This window comes from Lactuca virosa, chromosome 4 (assembly GCF_052849685.1).
Source record: "Lactuca virosa cultivar CGN04683 chromosome 4, Lactuca_virosa_CGN04683_v6, whole genome shotgun sequence".
NCBI lineage: Eukaryota > Viridiplantae > Streptophyta > Magnoliopsida > Asterales > Asteraceae > Lactuca > Lactuca virosa.
In genome coordinates, this window is record NC_136429.1 from 47,514,338 (window position 1) to 47,540,938 (window position 26,601).

Genomic DNA, 26,601 nt, shown 5'->3' on the forward strand with positions numbered 1-26,601 from the left:
ACTCTCCCTTCTTCTTAGAATAGAGAAACTTTTATCTTTCTGCCTACTTGATTCTCTTATTCGTTCTGCTATTTATTGAAACTCTTTCAATCAATTGAGAATTACACTTAATCTCATAAGTATAATCATATTTACTTAACCTTAGTAAATCATGACGAATATCTTTGTTACTCTTGTGGTGGACTTGATCAACACACAACCTTGTGTACTCGATCTCCTAGTCCTTCACTTGACACTTTGTCAATGAATTAGTCTAATTTCCAAATATGAAATTTCTCATTCATCATGCAACCAAGTTGTATGATTCCAAGTTTCTGTCCAATTGAAACTTGGGCGATGAGAAACTTTCCCTATTTGGTAAATTCTTGACCTTTCCACAAATAACATAATTAAGAATCAAATCCATTATTGCTAATAATAGAAACTTACATCAATTTTTCATACACGCCATTGCAAGGATAAATAAATAATATAAAATCAAAATTTATATTATTGCGGAAAAATTTGTCCTTACAATGCAATTCAACTGAAAAACTATGTTGTTAAATATTCCTAAGCAATCTATTCTAACTCCAAGTAGTAGCTTAAGATTCTAATCTTCAAGTAATGCGATCGAAATCCATTTCTTCACGATTAGATTCCGCTCACTTCTTCCCTTAAGATTCCTCTCTTTTCTTCGATCCTACAAGACATCGAAATGTAATCTTATCACATTATGTATTAAGAATCTAGAATAGGAACTTAAAAGAGTTAGTTAATGGATTTTACCTAAAGTAGAGCCATACGTTTTGACTCTCCCATCTCTTAGATCTCTTAGGTAAATAGGGCAGCTTCGTCTCCAATGCCCCTTCTCTTGGCAATAAAAGCAAATTGACTCTTTTGGAACAACACACGGAACTACTTCTGACTTTGCCTTTCTCTTATGATCAAACTTTTCGATCATGGCATGCCTTTCATTGCCATTGTCTATATCCATAGAGGTCTGGAAGGCAGATCCACCAATCAACTTTGCTTTTCCAGTGTGCCAAATCATTGCTGATTCAGCAGCAATAAGCATATAGGTGAGATCGATGAGGGTTACGTCGTGGTTCATCATATAGTACTCTCTTACGAACTCACTATATGAGTCAGGAAGTGACTGAAGAACCCAGTCAACAGCCAGCTCCTCACAGACAACAGACCCCAACATTCTTAACATATCAATGTGCGACTTCATCTCTAGGACGTGTGCACACACTGCCTTTCCTTCTTCATGTTTACTTGCCAAAAGGGCTTGAGTGAGTTTGAACTTTTCAACCTTTTGAACTTGTGGGTTAGGGAGAACAATAAGAGTAGGTGGAGGAAATGAAGCATGATCTCGTGTTCCTCTATCGAATCGTGGAATATCATTTTCATGTGAAAAGCTTGTTCCACGGGATTTGGGAAGACCATAGTTGTCATACTTTGACATCTACAAAACGGGAGAAAAATTCAAGTTAGTTGATTGATTGAGTCCTTAATAAATCATCCAAATGAGATATTAAGGCTAGGACCCAACACAATACTCTACAACTTGGGAGAGGGATGCCGTAACCCAAATTGCAGAACATTTGAAGGTAAGTGAATGATGATTCACTAATTTCCACCATGAAAAACGAAAAAGAAATTTAAGTTTTAAATCTATTGAAAATTCCTAGATCTTTTGAGATTCATTGAACATTTCAATGGCATGATTAAATCTCGATATGCCCCTCGATTTGTGACTGGGATGCCGAGGATCACAAAACAGGGTGTGAATAACCATGCAAACTTACATGGTGCCCCCAATGTTACAGTCACCTATTCGATGTGCCGGTTAACCACACACGCTCCACCGAACTATGACAAACAATGAGTCACCCTTTGCTACCTTTGCTTAGTACCATTTAGTGTGCCGGTTAGCCACACACGCTCCACTAATGTCTTCGCAAGGGCACAAAGTGTAATTTCATGGAATTGCATCAATTCACTTTTGTCTAAAGTAACTAAGATTGGGAATTTTGTATAAGACATTTAGTTACTTAATACTTCATTATACTTTTAATGGAAAGGGTTTGCCCTATCCTACCCGTTCGGCTAACGACCCTCCACTAGTCAAGAGTGCGGTAGGTAAGAGTGGATACCCATTCAATCGCCATTTTATAGGCAATTTCCTTAAACACCCCTTATAGACTAGCTTCATGAATGAGGCCTACTAACGGTAAGACTGACTGTTTACTCATACATATATATAATACTAGACTTTTAATGTTATATATAGTATAGGGTGTATTTTACACTTTTAAAATACTAGGTGGTCTAATTTAATAAAACATACTTTTAATTTAATTAAATGTAAACCATATCACTATGGATTTATTAACTCTCTTTTAATTATACACTTAATTAATTTAATAAAATCATAAGGGTGTGATTTGAACTTTTCAAAAACAATACTAGGGTTTTAGAATCTAACATTTCTAAATTAAACTTTTAATCAAATTTTAAATTCCAAAACTTGAGGGCAAGTTTTGAAACATTTCAAAACATTAGGGTTTAGAATTTAAATATTTCAAATCAAACCTTTTAATCAAAATTTAAATTCCAAAACTTGAGGGCAAGTATTTGAAACATTTCAAAAACACAAGGATCAAATAGCAAATAATTTAAATTAAACAATTAATTTAATGATTATCTAAATTTGACCTAATTTCAATTTCTTGCAAGATAAGTTACCCAATTAATACAAATAATTAATCTTTAATCATATAAGGAAGTTATTATCTAATCAATTGGTAATTATCTTTTGTTTAATCAAGGATATTCTCAAATATAAGATAAAATTCGAATATTAAAGACCCAAAACAATTAAGGCAAGTATCCTCAAGCAAAATAGCAAGAAATCCCGAAATCTGCTCTTACTGACGCTCGAACTCGCCGAGTTCCTCTATGGACTCGCCGAGTTGGAGCAACTCGCCGAGTCCACATTGGAACTCGCCGAGTTCATCAGTCAGGGAGACAAAAAATCGATTTTGAAGCTTGAACAAATAACCAAGGCATCAATACAATAGAAACCAATCAAGGCTCTGATACCACTGATGGGTTTAGGCCATAAGAACATCCTATGTGCTCATGCAAACCCTAATGCTTGGATCTAGGTTTCTCTATTATACATGCATTCATCCAAGACTATAAACCCTAGATCTAGCATGTGATAATCAATATTAACATATGAATTAGGGTTTAGATCATACCTTAATTGTTATGTATCAATAACAATCTCAAATCCTCCTTGTAATGGCTTTAGAAAGCTTAGAGTCACAAGTGTCACTCCTCTAATGGCTCACAAACACCAAGAGCAAGAGGATGAAGAATAAGGAAAGAGGAGGCTGCCCAAAACGTGTGGAAACCCTAGTGGAACTCTTAGCCACGTTTTTGGGGCTTAAGGGTACTATATATACATGTAGGCTATTAGGGTTTTCAACTAGGAAACCCTAATCTGACTGCTTAAGCCCTAAGCAGCCCATGGACCCTTTTAGAATATCCCTTGGGCGATTTCTAATGGGTTTCCCCATATAATTCGTCCAACCTATTATTCCAAGGTGATCCATAGCCCAAATGCAATTATCTTATAATTACAGTTCCAGTCCCTTAAGTTTAATTAATCTCTTTTAGCCACAAAATTAATTATCAATTAATTCTTGACTAATATTAATTAAACAATATGATTTCTCCTTTAATATATTATTCTCATAATATATTAATAAATCATAATTAATCCTTTCTCTCCATAATTCATCCTATCAAGTTGCTTTGGTGAAGGCAACCCAAAAGGACCATGCACCATCGGGTCAAGTACATACCAAAATAGTTATGGACTTAGACACTAATCCAACAGGTTTTACACGTAAAGTTTCCAACTTTACGTGCATGCATGAAGAAATGAGGCTAGAACATCAAAATAAGCTAACAATGGGGTCTTAGGGTTTGGAACTCGACCTTGGGTGCATAAAGGCAGCTACTTTGAGCTCCTACAGCTCAAATATACTCAGATCTAAGATCTATTTCCTTATAGGAGTCCCAATCTCGAGTTTGGATCCAAAAAGTCCCAAAAAGAAGCACATCTAAGCATACAAGACTATCAAATGGGAATAACAAGCAAGGTACAAGCTTTAGTACCAGAATGTGAGGCTGATGATCAAGAGACTCTGGATCTTATTCTTCTCCTTTGGATCCTTCCTTATTTCTTTCTCTTCCAAAACCTCCAAACTAGCACAAACACACTCAAGCTCAACAATGGGGGCTAGGGTTTACAGGGGAAATTCTCTAAAGGTGCTGGAGGCTGGGGTGGGAGGCTATAATGACGTTTATATAGGGTACAAACCCTTGAAATTAGGGCTTCATCTAGACAGGCAGACTCGCCGAGTCCCTTCATATGGACTCGCCGAGTAGCCAACTTAAAATGCGTGATCATCCCGTCTCTACTCGACGAGTTGGGCTACAGACTCGTCGAGTATCCCTTAAGAAAATGAAAATTACTTTATTTCCTCCTCGGCCTCCCACGTCCATTCTGAACCCTTTCGGTGCTGCCACTGCACCTTCACTAGCTGGACTACCTTGTTCCTCAGAGTCTTCGTTTTCCGATCCAAGATCGCAACTGGTCTCTCGATATAATTCAGGCTGTTATCAACCTGAATATCCTCCAAGGGTACAACCGCTGACTCATCCACCAAACACTTCCTCAACTGACAAACATGGAAAGTGTTGTGGATCTGGCTAAGCTCTGCTGGAAGATCCAACCGATAGGCGACCCGACCTACTCGGGCCAAAACCCTGAAAGGACCAATGAACATGGGGCCCAACTTGCCCCTCTTTCGGAACCTGATAACACCCTTCCAGGGTGATACCTTCAGGAGGACCATATCGCCCACCTGAAATTCAAATCCGAACGCCTCCTGTCGGCGTAACTCTTCTGCCGACTCTGCGCAGTCTGCAGTCTGCTACGGACCTGCTGGATCAACTCTGTGGTCTTGAGCACCACCTCAGTGCTTCCGATGACCCTCTGACCGACCTCACCCCAACAAATCGGGGTCCTACACTTCCTCCCGTAAAGCATCTCAAAAGGAGGACGGTCAATACTGGCATGGTAACTGTTGTTATACGAAAATTCCGCTAATGGAAGATACGTATCCCAACTGCCACCAAAATCTAGAACACATGCCCGCAGCATGTCCTCAAGAGTCTGAATCGTCCTCTCGCTCTGCCCGTCCGTCTGAGGGTGGAAAGCGGTGCTGAAGTGAAGACGAGTCCCCATCTCGTCATGAAACCGCTTCCAAAACCTGGAAGTAAACCGGACATCTCGGTCTGACACCACCGAGACAGGCACTCCATGCCGTGCCACTACCTCGCGCACATAAATATCAGCTAGCTTCTCGGCCGATATACTCTCCTGAATCGGTATGAAATGCGCGCTCTTGGTCAGCCGATCCACTATGACCCAAATCGAATCAACTCCACGTGCGGTCATGGGAAGCTTAGTGATGAAATCCATGGTGATATCCTCCCATTTCCACACGGGAATGTCTAACGGCTGCATCTTGCCGTGGGGTCTCTGATGCTCCGCCTTGACCTTCCTGCAGGTTAGGCATCTCTCCACGTACCAAGCTACGTCCCGCTTCATGCAGGGCCACCAATAGTCGGGTCGAAGATTTCTGTACATCTTCGTCGCCCCTGGGTGGATGGAGAACCGAGACTTGTGGGCCTCGTCCATCAGTACCTGCCGTACTCCTCCCCAGTACGGTACCCAAACTCTCCCATGAAGGGTCAACAATCCTCGACTGTCATAGTCAAAGGAAGCTACTCGGCCCACAATCCTCTCACACTTCTGTCTCTCCTCCTTCAGGCCCTCAACCTGTGCCTCTCTGATCTGCTCCAACAATGGAGTAATCACCGTCATCCTCAGACAAATATACCTGATCGGGGCGGCTACCGCCTTGCGGCTCAGGGCGTCGGCCACTACGTTGGCCTTGCCCGGATGATAAAGGATCTCACAATCGTAGTCCTTTACCACATCTAACCATCGGCGCTGCCTCATGTTCAGATTCGGCTGATCCATGAGGTACCTCAAACTCTTGTGATCCGTGTAAATGATACAGCGGACCCCATAGAGGTAATGTCTCTAAATCTTGAGGGCAAACACTACTGCCCCCAACTCTAAGTCATGCGTCGGATAGTTAGCCTCGTGAGGCTTCAACTGTCTAGAGGCGTAAGCTATCACATGCCCTCGCTGCATCAACACTGCTCCCATACCTGTGATCGAAGCATCACAGTAGACTACAAAATCCTCTACTCCTTCTGGCAGGGTGAGAATCGGCGCCTCGCACAATCTCTGCCTGAGGGTCTCAAATGCTGCCTGCTGCTCAGGCCCCCAGCGAAACACCACCGACTTCTTGGTCAGTCGGGTGAGCGGAACTGCTATCTTGGAGAAATCCTGAATGAATCTCCTGTAGTACCCTGCTAATCCTAGGAAACTCCGAATCTCAGTTGGAGATCTCGGGACCTCCCACTGCATCACGGCCTCTATCTTGGCTGGATCCACTAGTATACCCTTCTGGTTGACGAGGTGTCCAAGGAACTGCACCTCGCGCAACCAGAACTCGCACTTGGAGAACTTCGCGAAAAGTCTCTCCCTCCTCAGCGTCTCTAGCACCTCTCTCAGGTGCTCCTCATGCTGCTCCTGAGTCTTGGAATAAACCAAGATGTCATCAATGAACACTATCACAGACCGATCCAGCATCGGTCTACATACGCGGTTCATGAGATCCATGAACGCGGCTGGAGCGTTGGTGAGCCCGAACGGCATCACCACAAACTCATAATGACCATAGCGGTCCTAAAAGCGGTCTTCTGCACATCCTCATCCCTGACCCGCATCTGGTGATATCCTGACCGTAGATCAATCTTGGAGAACCAAGATGCTCCCTGAAGCTGGTCAAACAAGTCGTCTATCCTCGGAAGTGGGTAACGGTTCTTCACCGTTACCTTGTTCAACTCCCGGTAATCTATGCACATACGGTGCGACCCATCCTTCTTCCTCACGAAAAGGATCGGGGCTCCCCATGGTGAACTACTCGGCCTGATGAAACCCTTGTCTAGCAGCTCCTGCAGCTGCGTAGACAACTCCTGCATCTCTCGAGGAGCCAACCGATACGGTGCTTTGGCTATCGGAGCCGCACCCGGAACCAGGTCAATCCGAAACTCGACCTGTCTCTCCGGAGGTATTCCAGGCAAATCCTCTGGGAATACGTCCGGGTACTCTCGTACTACTGGCACATCGTCAACCGTCGCCTTACCCTTCTCCCGGGCATCTATGACATAGGCGACATACCCTGCGCAACCCTGCTGAACGTAGCGCCTCGCTCTCGCTGCTGAACACAGTATCGGTCCGCGCTGTGGCCTCTCGCCCTGAATCACTAACTCTCCCCCACTGGGAGTGCGAACCCTCACTAACTGCAGCTCACAATCAATCACTGCCCCATTGGGGCTCAGCCAATCCATACCCACTATAACCTTATTCCCTCGCAGGGGAATGGGAACCAAGTCCACTGAAAACTGCTCATCGAATAACTGCAGCGAACACGCCCTATGAACTCTCGCAACCCTGACGGTCCTGTCATCAGCTATCTCAACCTCTAGGGGGAAATCCAGCTCCCCCGGAGCTCTGTTAAACCTCTTGCTAAGCGCAAGAGACACAAATGATCGGGTAGCCCCCGAGTCGAACAATACTGTAACTGAAATGTCGTTCACTAAGAACGACCCTATACGAAAACATATAACCATGAGAAACGATCAATATCAATAAGGAGATAAAAGGAAAATATATACCTGTCACCACATCAGGAGTCGCTCGCGCCTCCTCTGCTGTCATCTGGAAAGCTCTACTCTTCGCCACTGGCGTCTCACCCCGGCCCTGATGGCCGTCTGTAATCCTCAAGGTAGCAGGGGCAGGTGCTGCCACCTTCCCTGCTGCTGCTAAACTCGGGCACTGGGACTTTTTATGTCCCCTTTGATTGCAATGGAAGCAAATCAGATCAGCTGCTGCGGTGGCGGTAGTAGTAGATGTACAATCTCTACTCATATGCCCGGTCCGGCCGCACTTATAGCAACCGGCACTACCTGCCTTGCACGCCCCATCGTGCAATCTCCCACACTTACCACACCGACTGTGGCTCTGCTGTCCCCTGGGTCTGTGATCTGACACCTTGGGCTTTTTTCCCGAACTCCCTGTACCAGAAGCCACCTCTGGCTTCCTCTTCCTCTCCATCTCCAGATCTATCTCCCTCTCCCGAGCCCTCGCAATCATATCATCCAGCGTTTTACAGCTGGACTGGCTCACAAACTGGCGGATATCACTCCGCAACATCTCATGATAACGGGCCTTCTTCATTTCCTCGTCAGCTGCGTACTGAGGAACAAGAAGAGCCCTCTCCCTGAACTTAGCGGTAATCTCCGCCACTGTCTCTGTAGTCTGGGTGAGATCCTGGAACTCCCTGGCTAACTGCTGCACCTCAATAACCGGTGCAAACTCGGCTCTGAACCTAGTAGTAAAATCAGCCCAAGTCATGGCATCAAGCGCTGCGTCATTCCCGATGACATGCCCGACCTCCTCCCACCAATCTCGTGCCCTATCCTTCAGAAGACAGGATGCTAGTCTGACCTTGTCCCCCTCGGGACATCTGCTGGTGCGGAACGCATTGGCGACATCCGCCAACCACCTGGTACTCGCAATGGGATCCCGTGCCCCATGGTAGTCTGGAGCTCCACAAGCCCGGAACTCCCTGAAGGTGAGTGTGTGTGACCCCATCATAGCCGCCACCTCAGCACGGAAGGTGCTCAACCTCTCGTCCATCAGCTCTAAAATACCCTCCTTGATCGAACTGAATATCACAGGAGTCTGCTCAAGTATAGTGCGAGTAATCTCTGAAGAGAGAAACTCCCTAGTCTGCTCGTCCAACTGCCCGGCCTCCGGGCCTGATCCTGATCCCTCTCCGGCACCTGAACTGCCGACTGCTGGTCTAGGGCGTAAAACCACCATTCTGAAAACACATCATGACAAACGTCAGAAACACTAATATATCTCGAGGGATCGCTACTACTACCAGTTTCCTGGTCTCATCTCAGCTTTCCTTGGTTCAAGTACGGATCCTCTGCTTTTACGGGCCCATACTACCTTCCACATCTATCCGTACTTTCCTCAAGTACTGCCTCGACTCCACCAAGTCACTTCTACTGCTACTGATCTCTGCTACTCTCATCCTAGGCTTGCCCTAGGGAAATCTCTGACTCCACCCAATCCAGTCCTCAGCTGCTGAAGGCCTCCTTGTAATGCCAATTAGCCATTACCTGAATACCATCACATGTGGCGAGGCTCAGATAATCCTTCGAGTAAAAGACTCGTTCCTACAACAGTTAGACTCAAACAAGAGCTGCGCAATAGGGCCAAATCTAGCACTCTGAGATTATTCAACCCTGTTCACATGTGACGTGACGTATTCACCTAATGGCTAATTCCCATCACTCCGAGTCCCACAAAGCACGAAGCAAGCAGCATTCAGACACAGGAGACTACTCAAGCAATTCTATCCTCATAACAAGAAACTGTACTAGCATACAATGCTAAGCTCATACTATCAGGCATAACCTAAACAGGCTATCCTACTGCTGTCTACTCAATACTAGCATGCAATTCTCATATAGCTGAAACACATATAGCAGGCACATAAGGCATCCTCCGAGATCCTTAGTCCTATTCTAGCATGCTGTTCTACTGAAACTGAAACTGATGATCATAACATAAACTTGTATGGGTAATTTGGGAGTACTTACTTGAGCTCGGCCGATAGCATGCACCACACCCTTTTCCTTTTCTCAAAACTCTTTTCTTTTTAAGTTTCTTTTTCAAAAATTTCTTTCGAAAACATTTTTCTTTTGAAAAATCTTATACCGTTTCCTTAGTTTGAGTCCAGTCATACCCGAAAGTGTGCCTGAATCCCTCAAACCAAGGCTCTGATACCAACTTGAAACATCCCAAAATACGACCCAAAAATTTTTGTTTTAATATTACTAAAATCACATCATCGAATGTCATACATACTAAGAACCATAGAGTGAGTAACTCAAAAGTCAAGTAACTGTGTCAAAACAAATACTGTATCAATCATATCGAAATATCTGAATAAAACTCCCAGGATAAAACTGAAACTGTGGTGTGTGCCATGCCATCATCCCGAGCTCTTCCCTTTACTTGCAGAAGTACCTGAAACCAAAAACTGAAACTGTAAGCACAAAGCTTAGTGAGTTCCCCCAATCTACCACATACCATACAATAACATATGAAACAACTACTGGGCCTTGCCCACTGCATCGGACCGAAATCCGGAAACTGCATCGGACCGAAGTCCGGAACTAACCAGGGCCTTGCCCTCTGCATCCGACCGAAGTCCGGAAACTGCATCGGACCGAAGTCCGGAACTAACTAGGGCCTTGCCCTCTGCATCGGACCGAAGTCCGAAAATGCATCAGACCGAAGTCCGGAACTAACCAGGGCCTTGCCCTCTGCATCCGACCGAAGTCCGGAAACTGCATCGGACCGAAGTCCGGAACTAACCAGGGCCTTGCCCTCTGCATCCGACCGAAGTCCGGAAACTGCATCGGACCGAAGTCCGGAACTAACCAGGGCCTTGCCCTCTACATCGGACCGAAGTCCGGAAACTGACTGAACATAGCATAGCATAATCATAACTACTAACATAACACATATACTGCATACTGCATCGGACCGAAGTCCGGAACACATAACATAAAGACATGCTTGAATCACAAAGACATCAAGCACACTGGACTACTGCATCAGACCGAAGTCCGGAACTACTGCTAACTAAACGGGCCGACATTGTGGCCGTAGACCCGTTCCTACTGGAAGGAAACTCACCTTGTAAGCTGGATGCTGAAAAAGCTACTCGGGAACTGTCTGCTGCTGCTTCGGTATCTCCCCGGCTACAATTCCCATAAATATACTCAATCAAATACTGATAACTAAATTGAGGGTGAAATGACTATTTTACCCCCGGTCAAAGTCATTTTCCTGTTGGGCCGCCAACTCGCCGAGTCCCTTTCATCCGTTCTAGTCCTCTACTCGCTTCTAATCGTCGAGTTTGGCGAAGACTCGATGAGTTCTTCTTCGATACATAGATCGAGTCTAACTTCATCCGACTCGCCGAGTTATATGAACAACTCGTCGAGTTCTCCTTCATCATATGAACACGTCCAGTCTGCGACTCGCCGAGTCGTAAGAACAACTCGTCGAGCCTGAAGAACAACTCGCCGAGTCCCAAGCATGCTATTACTATACAGTCGATTCTAATCGATTTCAGTGCTTCCAAATCATAGATCTAGGCTCTTAGGGTTGGTTTTACACGTAAAGTTTCCAACTTTACGTGCATGCATGAAGAAATGAGGCTAGAACATCAAAATAAGCTAACAATGGGGTCTTAGGGTTTGGAACTCGACCTTGGGTGCATAAAGGCAGCTACTTTGAGCTCCTACAGCTCAAATATACTCAGATCTAAGATCCATTTCCTTATAGGAGTCCCAATCTCGAGTTTGGATCCAAAAAGTCCCAAAAAGAAGCACATCTAAGCATACAAGACTATCAAATGGAAATAACAAGCAAGGTACAAGCTTTAGTACCAGAATGTGAGGCTGATGATCAAGAGACTCTGGATCTTATTCTTCTCCTTTGGATCCTTCCTTCTTTCTTTCTCTTCCAAAACCTCCAAACTAGCACAAACACACTCAAGCTCAACAATGGGGGCTAGGGTTTACAGGGGAAATGCTCTAAAGGTGCTGGAGGCTGGGGTGGGAGGCTATAATGACGTTTATATAGGGTACAAACCCTTGAAATTAGGGCTTCATCCAGACAGGCAGACTCGCCGAGTCCCTTCATATGGACTCGCCGAGTAGCCAACTTAAAATGCGTGATCATCCCGTCTCTACTCAACGAGTTGGGATACAGACTCGTCGAGTATCCAGTCGACAGGACCGAAGGGATAGGCCAACGCCCTGATATGCTAGGCTAGGTACCGGTCGACAGGACCGAAGGGGTAGGCCAACACCCTAATATGCTAGGCAAGTTACCGGTTGAAAGAGATTGAAGGGGTAGTACCCAGATATGTTAGATTGTATATGTTATGTATGGTATGTTGTATGATGGGGGAACTCACTAAGTTTTATGCTTACAGTTTTCAGTTTTGTTTTCAGGTACCTCTTCTTCGAAGGTGAAGGAGCCGGCACGGTAGCAGCGTATAACACACACAGGATTTCCGCATTATGAGATTCTTGGGATTGTACTCTGACATTGTTACTATTTTATGATATGGTTTTGAGACATGTGACTATGGTTTTATGAAATGATATGATTCGATGATGTTTTTCAGTAAACAATTTTATGAGTTACTTAATTAAAAACAAAAATTTTGGTCTTGAATATATATATATATATATATATATATATATATATATATATATATATATATATATATATATATATATATAAAAGGTAACTTTGTTTTTGTGAGACAAAGTTATCTACCTAATGGTACAGCTTGTGATGCATAATGAACAAGTATATCAATACAATTACAACTTTAATCCCTCAAATTTATATAGTCTGTCACTTTTAACCCCTGTATTTTGTAAAATGATATTTTTCATCCTTTTACTTTTTAAAATATCATTTTTACCATTCCACTTTAAACTTTGTAAAATGTCATTTTTACCCCTTCATTCTTCACTTCTAATACACAACAAAAACACTTAAAAACTCACTGCAAAGCGTGGGCCCAATTACTAGTTATATCATATTGAGGAATAATTTCCCTTATTAACAAAAGAGATATTACAAGGAATTTATATAATCACTCATACACGAATGAGCCTAAGCTAATGGGTACAATGTGGGCTAACATATGCAAACACATACACACAAATACACATATACTAACATTGTATATGTATAAATATGTATTATCTTTTGAACAAATTGTCTAAAGAGAACCATATGTTAAGCAAACACTTAAAGAAAAACATGAAAACGACATTATTTATTAGTGTTGTTTGGTTAATATAGCATACATCCATGAATAGGAATCGGAGATTTCTTCTATTATTCAACAATTTCAAGTGATACATTTAGTTTACTAGCTACAAATATTTATAACCAACAAATCCTAGCAACTATTAGGTCCGTCACATATACAAATGAATTCATCCATACCATCAAATTCCAAATCACGCTCGACCACCATAAATTTGACAATTTATATTTAGGAACCCTTTGGTGGAATGTTGGAAACCGTAAGAAGTTCATAATCAGCGAATTGAAGTTCAATTTATTCATATTATATATTAATGTAAACATTAAGTATTTTTTAAAATAAATTTTTGAAATAAGGAATGAAGAAACCTATTAATTACAATTATTATCACATTTATTACATTTAATACATTTTAAATAAATTATTAATTAAGAGATATATCAAAAATTTTAAGTTATTATAACCTCAAATTTACATATAATTAGAAAATGTAAATTTGAATTTTGAAATGAGTTAACTAATATATCTACATGACACATAACATAATATTAATTAGGAGTTGTATTAGAGTGACACTTGGCAAAAAAAGATTAAAACTATTCATTTATTAGAATAGGGATGTGATTTTTTAATTTAAAATTTGAAAAAAAAACCCATAAATTGACATGTGGATATAATTTATCAACTATAATAAATGAAGAATCATTTTTCCACATGTCAATCTCTCATAAGTTTTGACATTTGTCTTGTGGATATAATTTATCAACTGAATAGTGATGTGGTCGAATTGTTAAAAAAACATCATTAATTATATGGGACGAGGAACCTATGATTCATAAGCATGCATTTGAATCATTGGATCGTTCTTTGAAAGATATATTGAGTTGTGATCTTCGTAGCAACTCAAAATTGTCGTTTGGAGGAAAAGCAATTGTCTTTGGAGGCGATTTTAGACAAATTTTTACCGGTTGTTCCTAATGGAAACAGGCAAGACATTGTGAATGCTTCTTTAAGTTCCTCTTATATTTGGTCAAGTTGCAAAGTCTTAACATTAACAAAAAAACATGAGGTTAAGTGTTCTCAAATCTGATGTTCAAGAAACGGCGACTTTTGCAAAATGGATTTTGGATATAGGAGAAGGAAAAGTTGGTGGTTTGAATGACGAGCAATTATTATTATTCCTATTGATCTTCACGAGCAATTATTATTATTCCCATTGATTCAGTTGATCCTATTGGTTCATTAATTGGATTTGCCTATCCTTCTATTGTTGAAAATGCCAAGAATCCAATTGGTTTTCAAGAAAGAGCACTCCCTGCACTAAAGAATGAAGTCGTGAAAGAGATTAACGAGCGTTTGTTAAAATTATTTCCAGGAGATCCACAGGAGTATTTAAGTTTAGATAGTCTTTCTCATGCAGATTTTGTTCATGATGAAGTTGATGAAACTTTATACTCTCCTGATGTTCTAAATGGTCTTAGAGCTTCAGGTATGCCAATTCATAAGTTGGTGTTAAAAGTCGGTGTTCCGGTTATGTTACTAAGGAATATTGATCAGAAATGTTGATTGTGCAATGGCACGAGGCTACGGGTTATTGCATTGGGTAAACGTGTTATAGAAACTAAGATAATGTTGGGAAGTAATATCGGGAACCGTACTTTTATTCCCATAATGTCTTTGACGCCTTCGGATAAAATGATTCCTTTCATATTTCAAAGACGACAATTTCCACTGACTGTATGTTTTGCAATGACAATAAATAAAAGTCAAGGACAGTCACTATCGAATGTGGGGTTGTTTTTGAGACAACCAGTATTCACTCATGGACAGTTATATGTTGCATTGTCGAGAGCTAAAAGTAAAGCTGGATTAAAGATATTAATTTTAGATAAAGATGGTAAACTTACCAACACGACATCTAATGTTGTATTCAAGGAAGTCTTTGGCAATTTGTAATTCATAAAAATAAGTGTCAATATTTTAATAGTTGTTTTTATTATTATACATTAAGTTACTTACTTATTCATCATTTTGTTTTTATATATGTAGCAAGTTTTAATTAATTCATGTTTAATGTCTACATCATTATTGTCATCATCATTTTATAAATATGTACCTTTTTATTTTATTTGTTTATATATTGAAATAGTTAATTTATTCATTATAGATTTTTGTATTTATGTAAAATTATTACTAAAAAACATGTAATTCTTAACAATTTATATTAATTTTTTTAATAAAACTAGTGTAATATATGAGTCTCATACCTAGTTTCAAAAATATAATAAAACGACAAATGTCAAAACTTATAAGAGATTGACACGTGGCAAAATGAATTTTCATTTATTATAGTAGATGTTGAAAAAATAGTGTTTTCCTTTAATAAATATTGTATACAGTGACGAATCTAGAACAAAAAAAAGGTGTGATTCATTATCTCTGCATTGTTTCTTCATTCTTGGCTGATTGGCTCTCACGAATCTATTTGGAAACCCTCACCAACTGCTCAGTCATATCAGGTAAATCATCTTTGCTAGATCTGATAACATGCTACATTGAGTACATTCGATCGATTAGTTGATTTTCCACTTGTGTTGTGTACGTGATTTGATACCAAAAGGTAGCTATAATAACATAATGTGTGCGTAATTGCAATTTGCAAAACCAACCCTAGTAGGTGCATGTTTCCATTATTTTTGGAGGACAAAACTTGTTTGTGTCTACCTTGATACGTTTTGATTATTTTGTCACTCCTATTATTGGTGTTGTATGTTTTAGGTATTTCAGATCAACATGTCACCCTCAAGTACCCTACCCCTTACGAATCACAACCATATCAAATACATCGGTTGGCATGCGAGGCTTCCATGAAACCTGCTGCTGATTATGTTACAGCTAACATTTGTACAGCGGGTAAAGAGTGCATGAAGTTGTATGGTATAGAATGGGAGGGGGAGATGCCTATAAAGATAACTAATGATAAGATTTTGATAGAGCGACTGATTTTGAATAATCATATTTTTTAATAGTGTAGTTTGACAATTTATTGATGCTAGAGATTTATTTATAGAGCAATTCACGAAACATATATTTTGTCATTAAATAATTCGCGATGCAAAAGGTCCGCAAAATTACTTTATGTCAGAAAAACAATCACACTAACAAAGAAAAACAATACTAAAAAACCAGAGACCTCTTTGTTTTTTCATCACAATCACACTAACCACAATACAAAGCATCACCTACTACCCTATACACACCCTCAAATCAATTGTCAACCAAAAAAAAAAAAAAAAAAAAAAAAGTTAGCTCACTTTCAACCCCCCACCCCCACCACACTTATCTCATCTTAACCACCCAACCAAAGGCTTCGGTATGCTACTTACATGCCACAATCTCAACTAAATTCATTCATCGTTTTTTATTATTGGGTGCTCCGGTTTAACCCCCCTCGTCCTATACTCCTACATAAAACACACTTATTTTATAAAAAGTTTAAAAAAATAATAAGCGAAAAATATATGTATATCAATCATACCTGGATGGAAGTAGCTGAGAGGTGTTGACTGGAGCTTTGGTGTTTCCCATCCGTTTTGCCCTACTATCCTGTTCCTTATCAAGACGCATAGCCGCCACTTCCTTCTCCATTGCCGCCACCTCCCGCCTCATCTTTTTAGCTTCCACCTCCATAGCCTTTGTTAGTGTATCCACTTTTTTCGCCAACATCTACATTATTTATTAATAACTACTCATCAAAAACAGTTATACCAAGTGACCAAAAATAGTCATTTTACTTTGAAACAGGGACCTAAACGTTACAAAAACCTCAAATAAGGACCAAAACTGCAAGTGAACATTTTGGGATCAAAATTGCATGATAACTCCAAAAATGTAAATTTTACTTTAATGGTTTTTTTTTTGTAATTTTCCCTCGAAAAAAGAAAAAGAAAATACAAACCTCAATTGCATCATCTTTGTCTTTGAGACTCTGATCCTTTTCATAAACAGCCTTCCTCAAACCAATAACTTCCTTTTGCAACAAATCATACAACAACCCGGGCACACTATCTTCCGTAAAATCACATGGTTTTTCATCAGGGGTATCCCCGTCTTTTGCCTCATCACACGATTGTACAATGTTGTTATTAAAAGTAGGACTATTTCCTCCACTATTGACAAGTTTACCCCTGTCGAGCGATCGCGTCCCACCGTCAAATGACTTTGACGTCCCTTTCGCATGTCGCAACACCGAACTCGAACCAGAAGGAAGCGTTGACCTTATTTGGAAAGACGGCGACCTTTTCGGTAAAAAACCATTCGAGGTCAATTTCGTAAAATTGTCGGCTCCACCTAGCGATTGGCGACGTGAAGAACATATAGCATTTGGTGATCTTAATGTATCTTCTAGAACCCTGAGTCGCAGTTGATATTTTTCCTATATATTTTTTCAATTAATAAATTTAATTGCGAGGAATATAAAATAAAAATAATGAAGAAAAATATTACTTTTAATTGTGCTTCGGATTTTGCAGCACGATCGGTTATTGCTAGCTTATCGCGCAATTGTTGCATCTCGCTTTGTAAGAATCTTCTTTCTTCAAGCCATTGTTTGACTGGCATGACTTTGTCATTAGCATCTTTCCATTCGTTGGCGACAACTGTCGCCACTCTATTCGCTGTAACTTTTGCACGGGCTAGCTCTCTGTCTAGAGTTTTTCGTTCCTCCTATTAAAGAAAAACCACAAAATATATCTCTCAGATAATACAATACAATACAAGACAAGACAGAACAAGTTGTACAGTATTTGTTATGTCCCACCTTTTTTAGGTAGGACAAAAAGTTGTTATTTTTGTCAAATTGACATTAGTGTCCACATGTCTCATAGAGACTGCGACTGATGTCAATCTGACAAAAAGCCTGTCCCACCTTTTTGGGCAGGACAAAAGACAGTACACAATGCAACCTGTTGTGTCATGTATAAACTTTAATTAATTACATAATGGAATTTCCATTATATTATGTTTTACATTCATTTCTTGAACTTTGCGTTGATAGTCTCTGACAGCGTTTGCAGCTGCACCGCCAGCAAGGACAGCCTCTTCAAGCTCACGGACAGTTTGCGTAAGTTTTTCCACCTCAGCAACTTTTTGACGATGCATCTTATCCAAAATTTTATTTTCCTCCTGTTAAATAAATAAATTAGGATTTGTTTGGTACGATGGAATGGAATTACAAAGGAATGGAATGGAATGGATCATTACATTCCATTATCATGTTTGGTTGGCTTGAAGGAATGAATTATAGAAAGAGTCATTCAAACATGTTCTTTTTTGATAAAAAAAAAACTAAATGAAAGTAAATTGATAAATATAGAAAAATTTATTATTTTATAAAATAAACTTTAATCAAATAAGATGTATTGCTAAATAAATCGCATATAAACACATTTCACATTGTTTGAAATATATACATGTATTTCAAATAATAATAAATATAAGATTATTTACCATTTTAAAAATATTTGAGTACAAAACTAACTGCCATCAAATCTTAAAATAAAATTATAATTAAAAAAAATAGTCATTATCAGAAAATAACAAATTTAATTAGTTGAAGTTTTGAAATTTTTTAAAAATATTATTTTTATTGAAGATTATGCAAAAAAAAAGTAATTTATATTTGTATGATTGTGATACCTGGCAAATTTCTATTTGTTTCATCAACTCCTGATTCTTATTCTGAAGATCATCAACCATGGATGCTTTTGCCAATGCAACCTGCACTGTTCTCTCAGCTTCAAGTAAAGCAGCCTCTTTCGATTTAGTCAACCGATCTAATGCTTTGTTGTCATCCTGCAGCTTTGCAATCTGAAATCCAAAAGGGCAACAATGTAATTTCAAATCTTTCATAGCCATCTCAAAAGATAGAAATTTTCTACCTCTTGTCTAGCCAGCTTGAGCTCAGCTTCCAAAGGTGCAAGAATGGCTTCAATTGGAGGCATATCATCATCTTTTTGGGCTGCATGAACCCTTCGTAAAGTGGCTTCTGCTGCAAATTGAGCTGCCATTGATGCTTTCTTCTCATCGTTGATTTTCTTGATTTCAAGATTCTACATAACCAAAAAGGGTATTTTAGGTATTTGATGTTGTAATGAAAAGATTACAGATGGGTGATGGTGGAAGTAGTTTAAGACTTTAAGTCATTACCTTGCTTTCCAGAAGAGATTCAGTCAACTTTAGCTTCTCATCCACTTTTGACAACTCTTCAGTTAGCTACATTATACAGATTCAAAAGCAAAAGTTATACATGAGAGATTAGACAAATCTATTAAAAAAGTACACATAAAATGGAAGATATTCAAATGGGAGAACACTAATATGTTAGACAAAAGTCAATGGCATGACAATAAGAAATTTGTCCCACAAAAATTTTCTACAATCAAAAAAACACAATATGGAAACAGAGAAAATAGGAAATAAGCATATTCACCTCTCATTGTCATGAGCCCAGACAAAGGAAATGACACATAGATTTGGTATGTTTTGATGATATATGGATTTATATCTAAATAGAAGAACCACAAAAATAGGGACATGAAAAAAGCAAGACCATGTTCTATTTCTAACTCATGAAATAGACTAAGTACCAAATAGTGAGTACCTCAGAAAATGACATTGCATACTTTTTTCTCCATGGACAATATCAGCATAAAAATAAAAATATACCTCACATAAGAATAAGTTTGAAAAAAAAATGAGAAGTGTCCGATAATTTTGCAAATTAACAAAAGGAAAATATACTGAAAAAATAAAACCAAAACTAGCTTGTAACTAGAGTGCATAATAAATACATCTTTCAAGGGAAACAAAGAAACAAATAAAGAAATAAACAAAATACCCATTAACATCATCCTGATTCCTAGTCAATGAAATCGCAGATTGAAGGTACAAAACTTTAAAAACTATGACATCAACACCGGATATGCATTCAAATTCAAATTGTTAAGGTTAAAAAATAAATCAGAACTACATATCTAGTTAATTATACCTAGAAAAGTACGAAATCATTGATGAACACACACAATTCAAAAAAATAATACCTCTTCAACAGCTTTTTCTCTCAGGCGTTCGGAGAGCCTGAGCGCTTTGATCTCAGCTTGTGATTCGCTCAATTCTCGATCCTTATCTGTACAAGAAGAAAAGGAAAATCAAGTAAAACCCTATCCGGTTAAACAGTGAAAAAGAAGAGAAAATATCAACATTCAAACAACCAAAAGGATTCAATTAATCAATCAGATCATTTTGCATTATTCACCTCTGACTTCATTTTCCAACCGATTGAGCTCGACCTTCACCGGATCCGAACCGTGGAGCAGATTTATAAACTCATCAGCGTCTAAGCTCGGCCTCACTGTACCTCTCCTACGACTAGAACTACCCGAACCTCTCCCTCCTCCTCCTCCCCAATCCTTAAAAGATCCCGACACCGTCAACGGCGTCGTATCACTAGTCGGAGGCCGTACATTGCCACCGTTGTATTCTCCACGATACAAAACTTCCGGCGAGTCCGTCATTCCAATCACATCACCTTCCACAGATACCTCCTCCATCACTCGGATCTGAACTCAATCAAGCATCAATCAGCTCCAAATCAAATCCGTTATCCTATAGGGTTTCTCAAATCTCAGATACAAACACACTGCAGTAGATGTGTGTATACATATATTTTCACGAATCTAGATGGGTGTAGCGAAGAGAGAGAGAAGAAAAAGAGCATAACCTGGAGGAAAATGGTTTGAAGTTTTGTCACTCTAGACTACTTGCCTCCATTTAAATCTGCATCGTCTCACTGTCTTAAGATTTTTCTAAAAGTGTTTTCTCTCTCTAAAATTGTGCGTGTGTTTAGCTGTTCGTGTTCCTTGTGATTTGGCGTGAAAAAAACAATTAGAAATAAATCACATTTTTTCTCTCTAAAGTTTTAAACTAAAACATACTTTCAAAATTAATTTTATTATATATATATATATATATATATATATATATATATATATATATATATATATATATATATAATGACAATCTAGTTTTTAACTTCTTCTTTTCATTAAAATAAGGTACGTAATTCGCACTTCAATCCAATTTTGATACATTCAATAAATAACAAGGTTCTAAATAACGTAAGGCGTGACTTGGCGGCAATGTCAAGCCTCAAGCTTTTCCGAGCCTTGGCGAGCCACGTCGTTTGTAAGGCGTGACTTAAGGCGGCAATTTTGTATATAATTCATATTTTTATATGTATTTTCTACTATTATTCATTTTTATACACATATATGAGTCAAGGCGGCGTTTTGGTAAAGCTTGGCGGCACATACAAGCCTTGGAGCCATGACGCGTCATGGCGGCGAGTTTTTTAGAACCTTGATAAATAACATTTCATTTATCACTTGATTTTTACCCCGGTTACCGTTTATATCCAAAAATAATAATAACAAAAAAAATTATCAGGTAAATGGTTTTATGTACCCTTTGATATCTCTATTTTTATACTTTTATAGTTACGGGTGTTTGCATTGCTTTTTAACATCAAAAGTCCTTTTTGTAGAAGAATTTTTAATAAAAGAACTTTTTGTGAAAGGAGCTCTTTAAAAAGTGTTTGGATTAGCAAAAGGACTTTTGTGTTAATGATTTCATCTTGAATTCTAGTTTTGTTGATGTTCCACTTGGTGGTTATAACTTTACTTGGTCTCTTACGTACGGTGAAAAAATGAGCAAATTAGATAGATTTCTCATCTCTGGGGTTTATTTGATTCGTTTCCAAATATTTCGGGTATTGTTTTGGATAGACATCTTTCAGATCATCGCCCTATTCTTTTAAGGGATACGGTTTTGGATTATGGTCTCATTCCTTTTCGATTGCTCCACTCGTGATTTTTAGTGCCTGGATTTAATCAGGTAGTTAGATACGCTTGGGAAAGTGATGGGATTATTGACGATAATGCTATTATTGCACTAAAAAAGAAACTCCAATTTCTTAAAAACTCTTTAAAATCTTGGTACAAAGATTTTCGGTCTTCTAAAGCTTCTAGAAAGAATGAACTTTTAGCAACTCTTGCAGAGTTGGATAAAAAGATTGATGATGGGGATGGTAATCTGGGGTTGATTCAGTCTAGAGCTTCTATTTCTAAGTCTCTCATTGATCTAAATAAGATGGAAGCTATGGAGTTATCTCAGAGAGCTAAAGTTCAGTGGTCGATAGAAGGTGATGAAAATACCAGTTATTTTCATGGTATTATTAATAAAAAGAGAAAGTAGAGGGCGATTAGAAGTGTTTTTTCTAATGGTGACTGGATTGAAGACCCTTTTTTGGTCAAAAAAGAATTATTTTCTCATTTTTCGGATAGGTTTTCGTTGCCTTGTACTTCTTGGATCCTGCTTGATCTTGATTTTCCTTCCCAACTTTCTTTGGACCAGCTCTCGGTCTTGGAGGGTGAGATTTCGAGAGATGAAATTAAATGGGTTGTTTGGGATCTGATAAGTCTCCAGGTCCCGATGGATTTACTTTTGAGTTTTTTAGAAGATATTGGAGCATGGTTGAGAATTCGGTTGTGGCTGTAGTGCAACAATTTTTTATTTATGGTTTTTTTCCAAGTGGTTGTAACCCGTCTTTTATACCTCTGATTCCAGAAATTTCTGATGCTAAATTTGTCAAGGACTTTCAACCTATTAGTTTAATAGGTTGTCAATATAAGATTGTAGCTAAGATTTTAGCTAATCGGCTTAGCTTGGTGATTGATGTCCTGATTAGTGAACAACAGTTTGCTTTCATTTCCGGCCGTCAATTCTCAATGAGATTTTATCTTGGTGTAAGCATATATAAGAAGAAGAAGGTTATGATTTTTAAAGTAGAGTTTGAGAAGGCGTATGATTCTGTGAGATGGGATTATCTAGATGATATTTTGGATAAGTTTGGTTTTGGCAATAAATGGAGGGGTTGGATTAGAGGTTACTTATATTCTTCTACGGGTTAGGTGTTGGTCAATGGCAGCCCTTCTGATGAGTTTCGTTTCTTTAGAGGGTTACGACAAGGTGACCCTGTTTCTCCCTTTCTGTTTATTTTAGTGATGGAGTCTTTGCATATTGTGTTTACTCGGTCTATGGAGAATGGTTTTTTCACGGATCTTTTTGTCGAGTCCTCTATGCAGATTTCTCATCGTTTTTATGCAGATGATGCGGTATATATAGGTGAATGGAAAGATTCTGATCTTTCTAACATTGTTTCTATTTTAAAAAAAATTATGGAATTCAGATTGAAGATTAATGTGCAAAAATCACGTATGTTACGAGTTTGTGTTCCTTTTCATGAAGTTGAGTTAGTGGAAGCTTTAGTAGGTTGTGCAGCTCTTAAGACTCCCTTCATATACCTTGGCTCTATGGTTAGAGGTTCCATGTCCAGGCTACAGTCTTGGGATTCGGTTGTTCAGAGGGTTTCTACGAGAGTGTCTAAATGGAAATTTAACACCCTTTCCCTGGGCAGTCGTCTTACGCTGCTCAAGTCAGTTCTTGGTTCTATTCCTACTTTTTTATGTCTCTTTTTAAAGTTCCTGCTGGTATTATTGCTAAGTTGGAGAAATTGAAAAGTAACTTTTTTAAAGGGATAGACAAAGATGATAAGAAGATCTCTTGGATTGCTTGGGATAAGGTGTTGGCTGCAAAAGAGATAGGGGGTTTGGGAGTTGGAAGCTTCTTTGCTTTGAATAGGGCGCTGCTTTTTAAATGGGTGTGGAGAATTAGAACTAATCACGCTTCTTTATGGGCTCGTGTTGTGAAAGCGATCCATGGGGAAAATGCTATTTTGAATTGTGATACTCTTCCTCATCGAATATCAGTTTGGATTGAGATCATTCAAGCTATTCTTGATGTACCTGTTAAAGGTATAAATCTCTTTGATAGCTGCAAGAAGTTAATTGGTAATGGTGATAATACTCGTTTTTGTTTGGATAAGAGAGTGAAGTCGTTTAAGGGCTTGTTATTCCAAATATGAGTTTGTATTGGACTCCTTGAGCATAAAGGTGCAAGCTTTATGAGATAATTGGTTACATGCATGCATTAAGTCACTTATTAAGTCCTTTTTAAGCTTAAGAGCTTCATTTAGACATGCATGAACGTAAAGTTGGCAACTTTACGTGGTTTTCCAGCTCAGGGAAGTCAGATCTATGTTTTGGGGCTATGTCTTTATGGATTAAGTGCTTATTGGTTAGGCCCTTGCATTATTAAGCTTCATGGATTGAGGTTTGAACCTCTTTGGGTAGTCCGAAAGGATAAAGTTGGAAACTTTATCCTTCTGGGCCACGTTATGAACTAGATCTGAGCCTTGGAGCTCTTGGTATCGAAGAAAACAACTTAATGTATTAAGCTGTTGAAACTCGGGCAAACACGGCGTGTTGGCTGGGGTTTTCCCGATTATTTGGATGATGGCGAAACACGGCCTGTTTGGTCAACATGGACTGTTGACTTTGACTTTGACCAGAAGTTTGATCAGGGTTGACCTCAAGATGTTTTGGGCCATGTTTGGGCCTTTTAGATTGTTGAATTGGGCCTTGGCTTTGGGGCCAAGTTATAAAGAGGGTAAAAAGGTCTTTTACCCTAGTTTGGACACTTAGTGTGAGTCAGATCCGATTATTGATGGATGATTAACTTGTGATTGATAGCGTGGGGATTCTTGCAGGCAAGCAGCCAGAGATTCTTTCTTTGAGATTCGGTAGTGCAAGGTGAGTTTCCTCACTGGGTTTTGCGGGTCGAAGGCACCGATGCCGGCCCATGTTTATGCTATGTTAGTATGCTAGCTGTCTACGTGACGCGTGCATGTGTTATGTGCTTATATGCTTACCAGGCGGGGCCTAATGACCATTTTGTATGCTATGTATCTTTGTGATTATTGCATGTGTATGTGTTTACTTTATATATGTTATATGTATGATGGGCGGGGCCCGACCTGTTTACCGAGTGGGGCTCGATGTCGGGCGGGGCCCGATGCCGGGTAAGGCCCGATGTCGGACGAGGTCCGATGTCGGGCAGGGACCGATGAAGGGCGGGGCCCAATATGTGTTATTATGTATGGTATGAGGTATCTTGTGGAACTCACTAAGCTTTGTGCTTACGATTTTTAGTTTATGTTTCAGGTACTTCAGTTTTCAAATGAAAGAGCTCGGGATGATTGCAGAGCACACACCACATGTTTTCGCATTCTGTGAATTACTCTGATTTGATGATGTTTTGTTGAATCTTGATTACCTTGGTTTTATGAGAATGTTATGTATTAACGATTTATTAATCTAAACACGAAAATTTTATGTTATTATGATTTGGGACGTTACAAGTTGGTATCAGAGCCTTGGTTTGAGGGATTCGGACATACTTTCGGGTGTGTCTGAACTCAAACTGAGGATTTGGTAAAGTTTTTCGAAAAAGGGTGTGGTGCATGCAATCGACCGAGCTCAAGTAAGTTTCTCCCAAAATACCCATACATGTTATCTGGTATGATTTGATTTATGAATTTGTGAATCGCATGCTGTAACATCCCAAATTCAAGACCAAAAATTTTGTTTTTAAATAAGTTGTTATAAAACCAACAGTATAAGAAAACATCCTTAGTAACATCCCATGTCAAAACCAAAGTGTCAATAATCAAAACATGTTATCATAAAACAATATTAGAGTGTAATCCCAAAGATCTCATGTGCGGAAAACATAGTGTGATGCGTTGCGATCGCCGGCTCCTTTCATTTAAAAATGAAGTACCTGGAACCAAAACTGAAAACTGTAAGCACGAAGCTTAGTGAGTTCCCCCATCATACCACATACCAAACAATAAACATACTGTAGGGCATATCTGGGTGCCCGGCCTACCATGCTGAGCATATATGGGTGCTCAACCTACCCTTGTCAGGCATACCGGGGTGCCGGACCTACCCCTGTCAAGCATATCTGGGTGCTCGACCTACCCTGCCAGGCATATCTGGGTTCCCGACCTACCCTCCGGTTTATTTCAACCGGTTACGGGGACTATTTCACCCCTACCACTACCACATAATAATATAGCATAACACACTGTCAGACATATCTGGGTGCCCGACCAACCCTCCGGTTTATCTCAACCGGGTCTAGGGACTAGTCCCCTTCCTACCACTATCACATAATATCATAGCATAAACATATTGTCAGGCATACCGGGGTGCCCAACCTACCCCTTTGGTCCTTTCGACCGGATACGGGGACTATTCCCCCTACTACCACTATTACATGACATCATACCATACTAGCACATAAACATAACAGATAGTGGCATACCAGACAATTATCACAAAGACAATCATCTAACAAACAACTCCTACTAGTGGGCCGGCATTGTGGCCTTAGACCCACTTCTACTGGAAGGTAACTCACCTCGTAC

At 39.5% G+C, this 26,601-nt stretch overlaps 2 protein-coding genes across 5 annotated transcripts; one reads left to right on the forward strand and one right to left on the reverse strand.

Moving 5' to 3' along the window:
• Positions 1-16,226: 16,226 nt before the first annotated feature.
• On the reverse strand, positions 16,227-21,095 carry LOC145103986 (microtubule-associated protein 70-1-like). Of its 4 annotated transcripts, none has more exons than XM_079041268.1 (11): positions 20,932-21,095; positions 20,467-20,770; positions 20,252-20,337; positions 19,359-19,424; positions 19,091-19,261; positions 18,849-19,019; positions 18,180-18,335; positions 17,658-17,876; positions 17,110-17,586; positions 16,690-16,877; positions 16,227-16,607 (listed from the first exon to the last, which is right to left on the reverse strand). In XM_079041268.1, exons 2-11 carry the CDS (start codon positions 20,759-20,761, stop codon positions 16,559-16,561), a joined length of 1,878 nt encoding a protein of 625 aa, XP_078897394.1. In that variant the 5' UTR covers positions 20,762-20,770; positions 20,932-21,095; the 3' UTR covers positions 16,227-16,558. The 4 variants fall into 4 exon arrangements, with proteins under 4 accessions (XP_078897394.1, XP_078897393.1, XP_078897392.1 ...); XM_079041267.1 differs by having other exon boundaries at positions 20,467-20,816; XM_079041266.1 differs by having other exon boundaries at positions 20,467-21,095.
• A 1,568-nt stretch (positions 21,096-22,663) lies between these two features.
• Positions 22,664-24,192, forward strand: LOC145104399 (uncharacterized). Its single transcript, XM_079041655.1, has 3 exons — positions 22,664-23,153; positions 23,271-23,591; positions 23,750-24,192. Exons 1-3 carry the CDS (start codon positions 22,664-22,666, stop codon positions 24,190-24,192), a joined length of 1,254 nt encoding a protein of 417 aa, XP_078897781.1.
• The last annotated feature ends 2,409 nt before the right edge of the window (positions 24,193-26,601 follow it).

Coding starts and splice junctions, on each gene's coding strand:
- LOC145103986 (XM_079041268.1), bottom strand. CDS start 20,761: ATGGAGGAGGTATCTGTGGAAGGTGATGTGATTGGAATGACGGACTCG. Junction 18,336..18,848: donor AACAAATAGAAATTTGCCAG/GTATCACAATCA, acceptor TTTATTTAACAG/GAGGAAAATAAAATTTTGGA. Junction 17,877..18,179: donor GCAAAGTTCAAGAAATGAAT/GTAAAACATAAT, acceptor TTTCTTTAATAG/GAGGAACGAAAAACTCTAGA.
- LOC145104399 (XM_079041655.1), top strand. CDS start 22,664: ATGGGTTGTTTGGGATCTGATAAGTCTCCAGGTCCCGATGGATTTACT. Junction 23,154..23,270: donor ATGGAGGGGTTGGATTAGAG/GTTACTTATATT, acceptor TGTTTATTTTAG/TGATGGAGTCTTTGCATATT. Junction 23,592..23,749: donor CCTTGGCTCTATGGTTAGAG/GTTCCATGTCCA, acceptor CTCTTTTTAAAG/TTCCTGCTGGTATTATTGCT.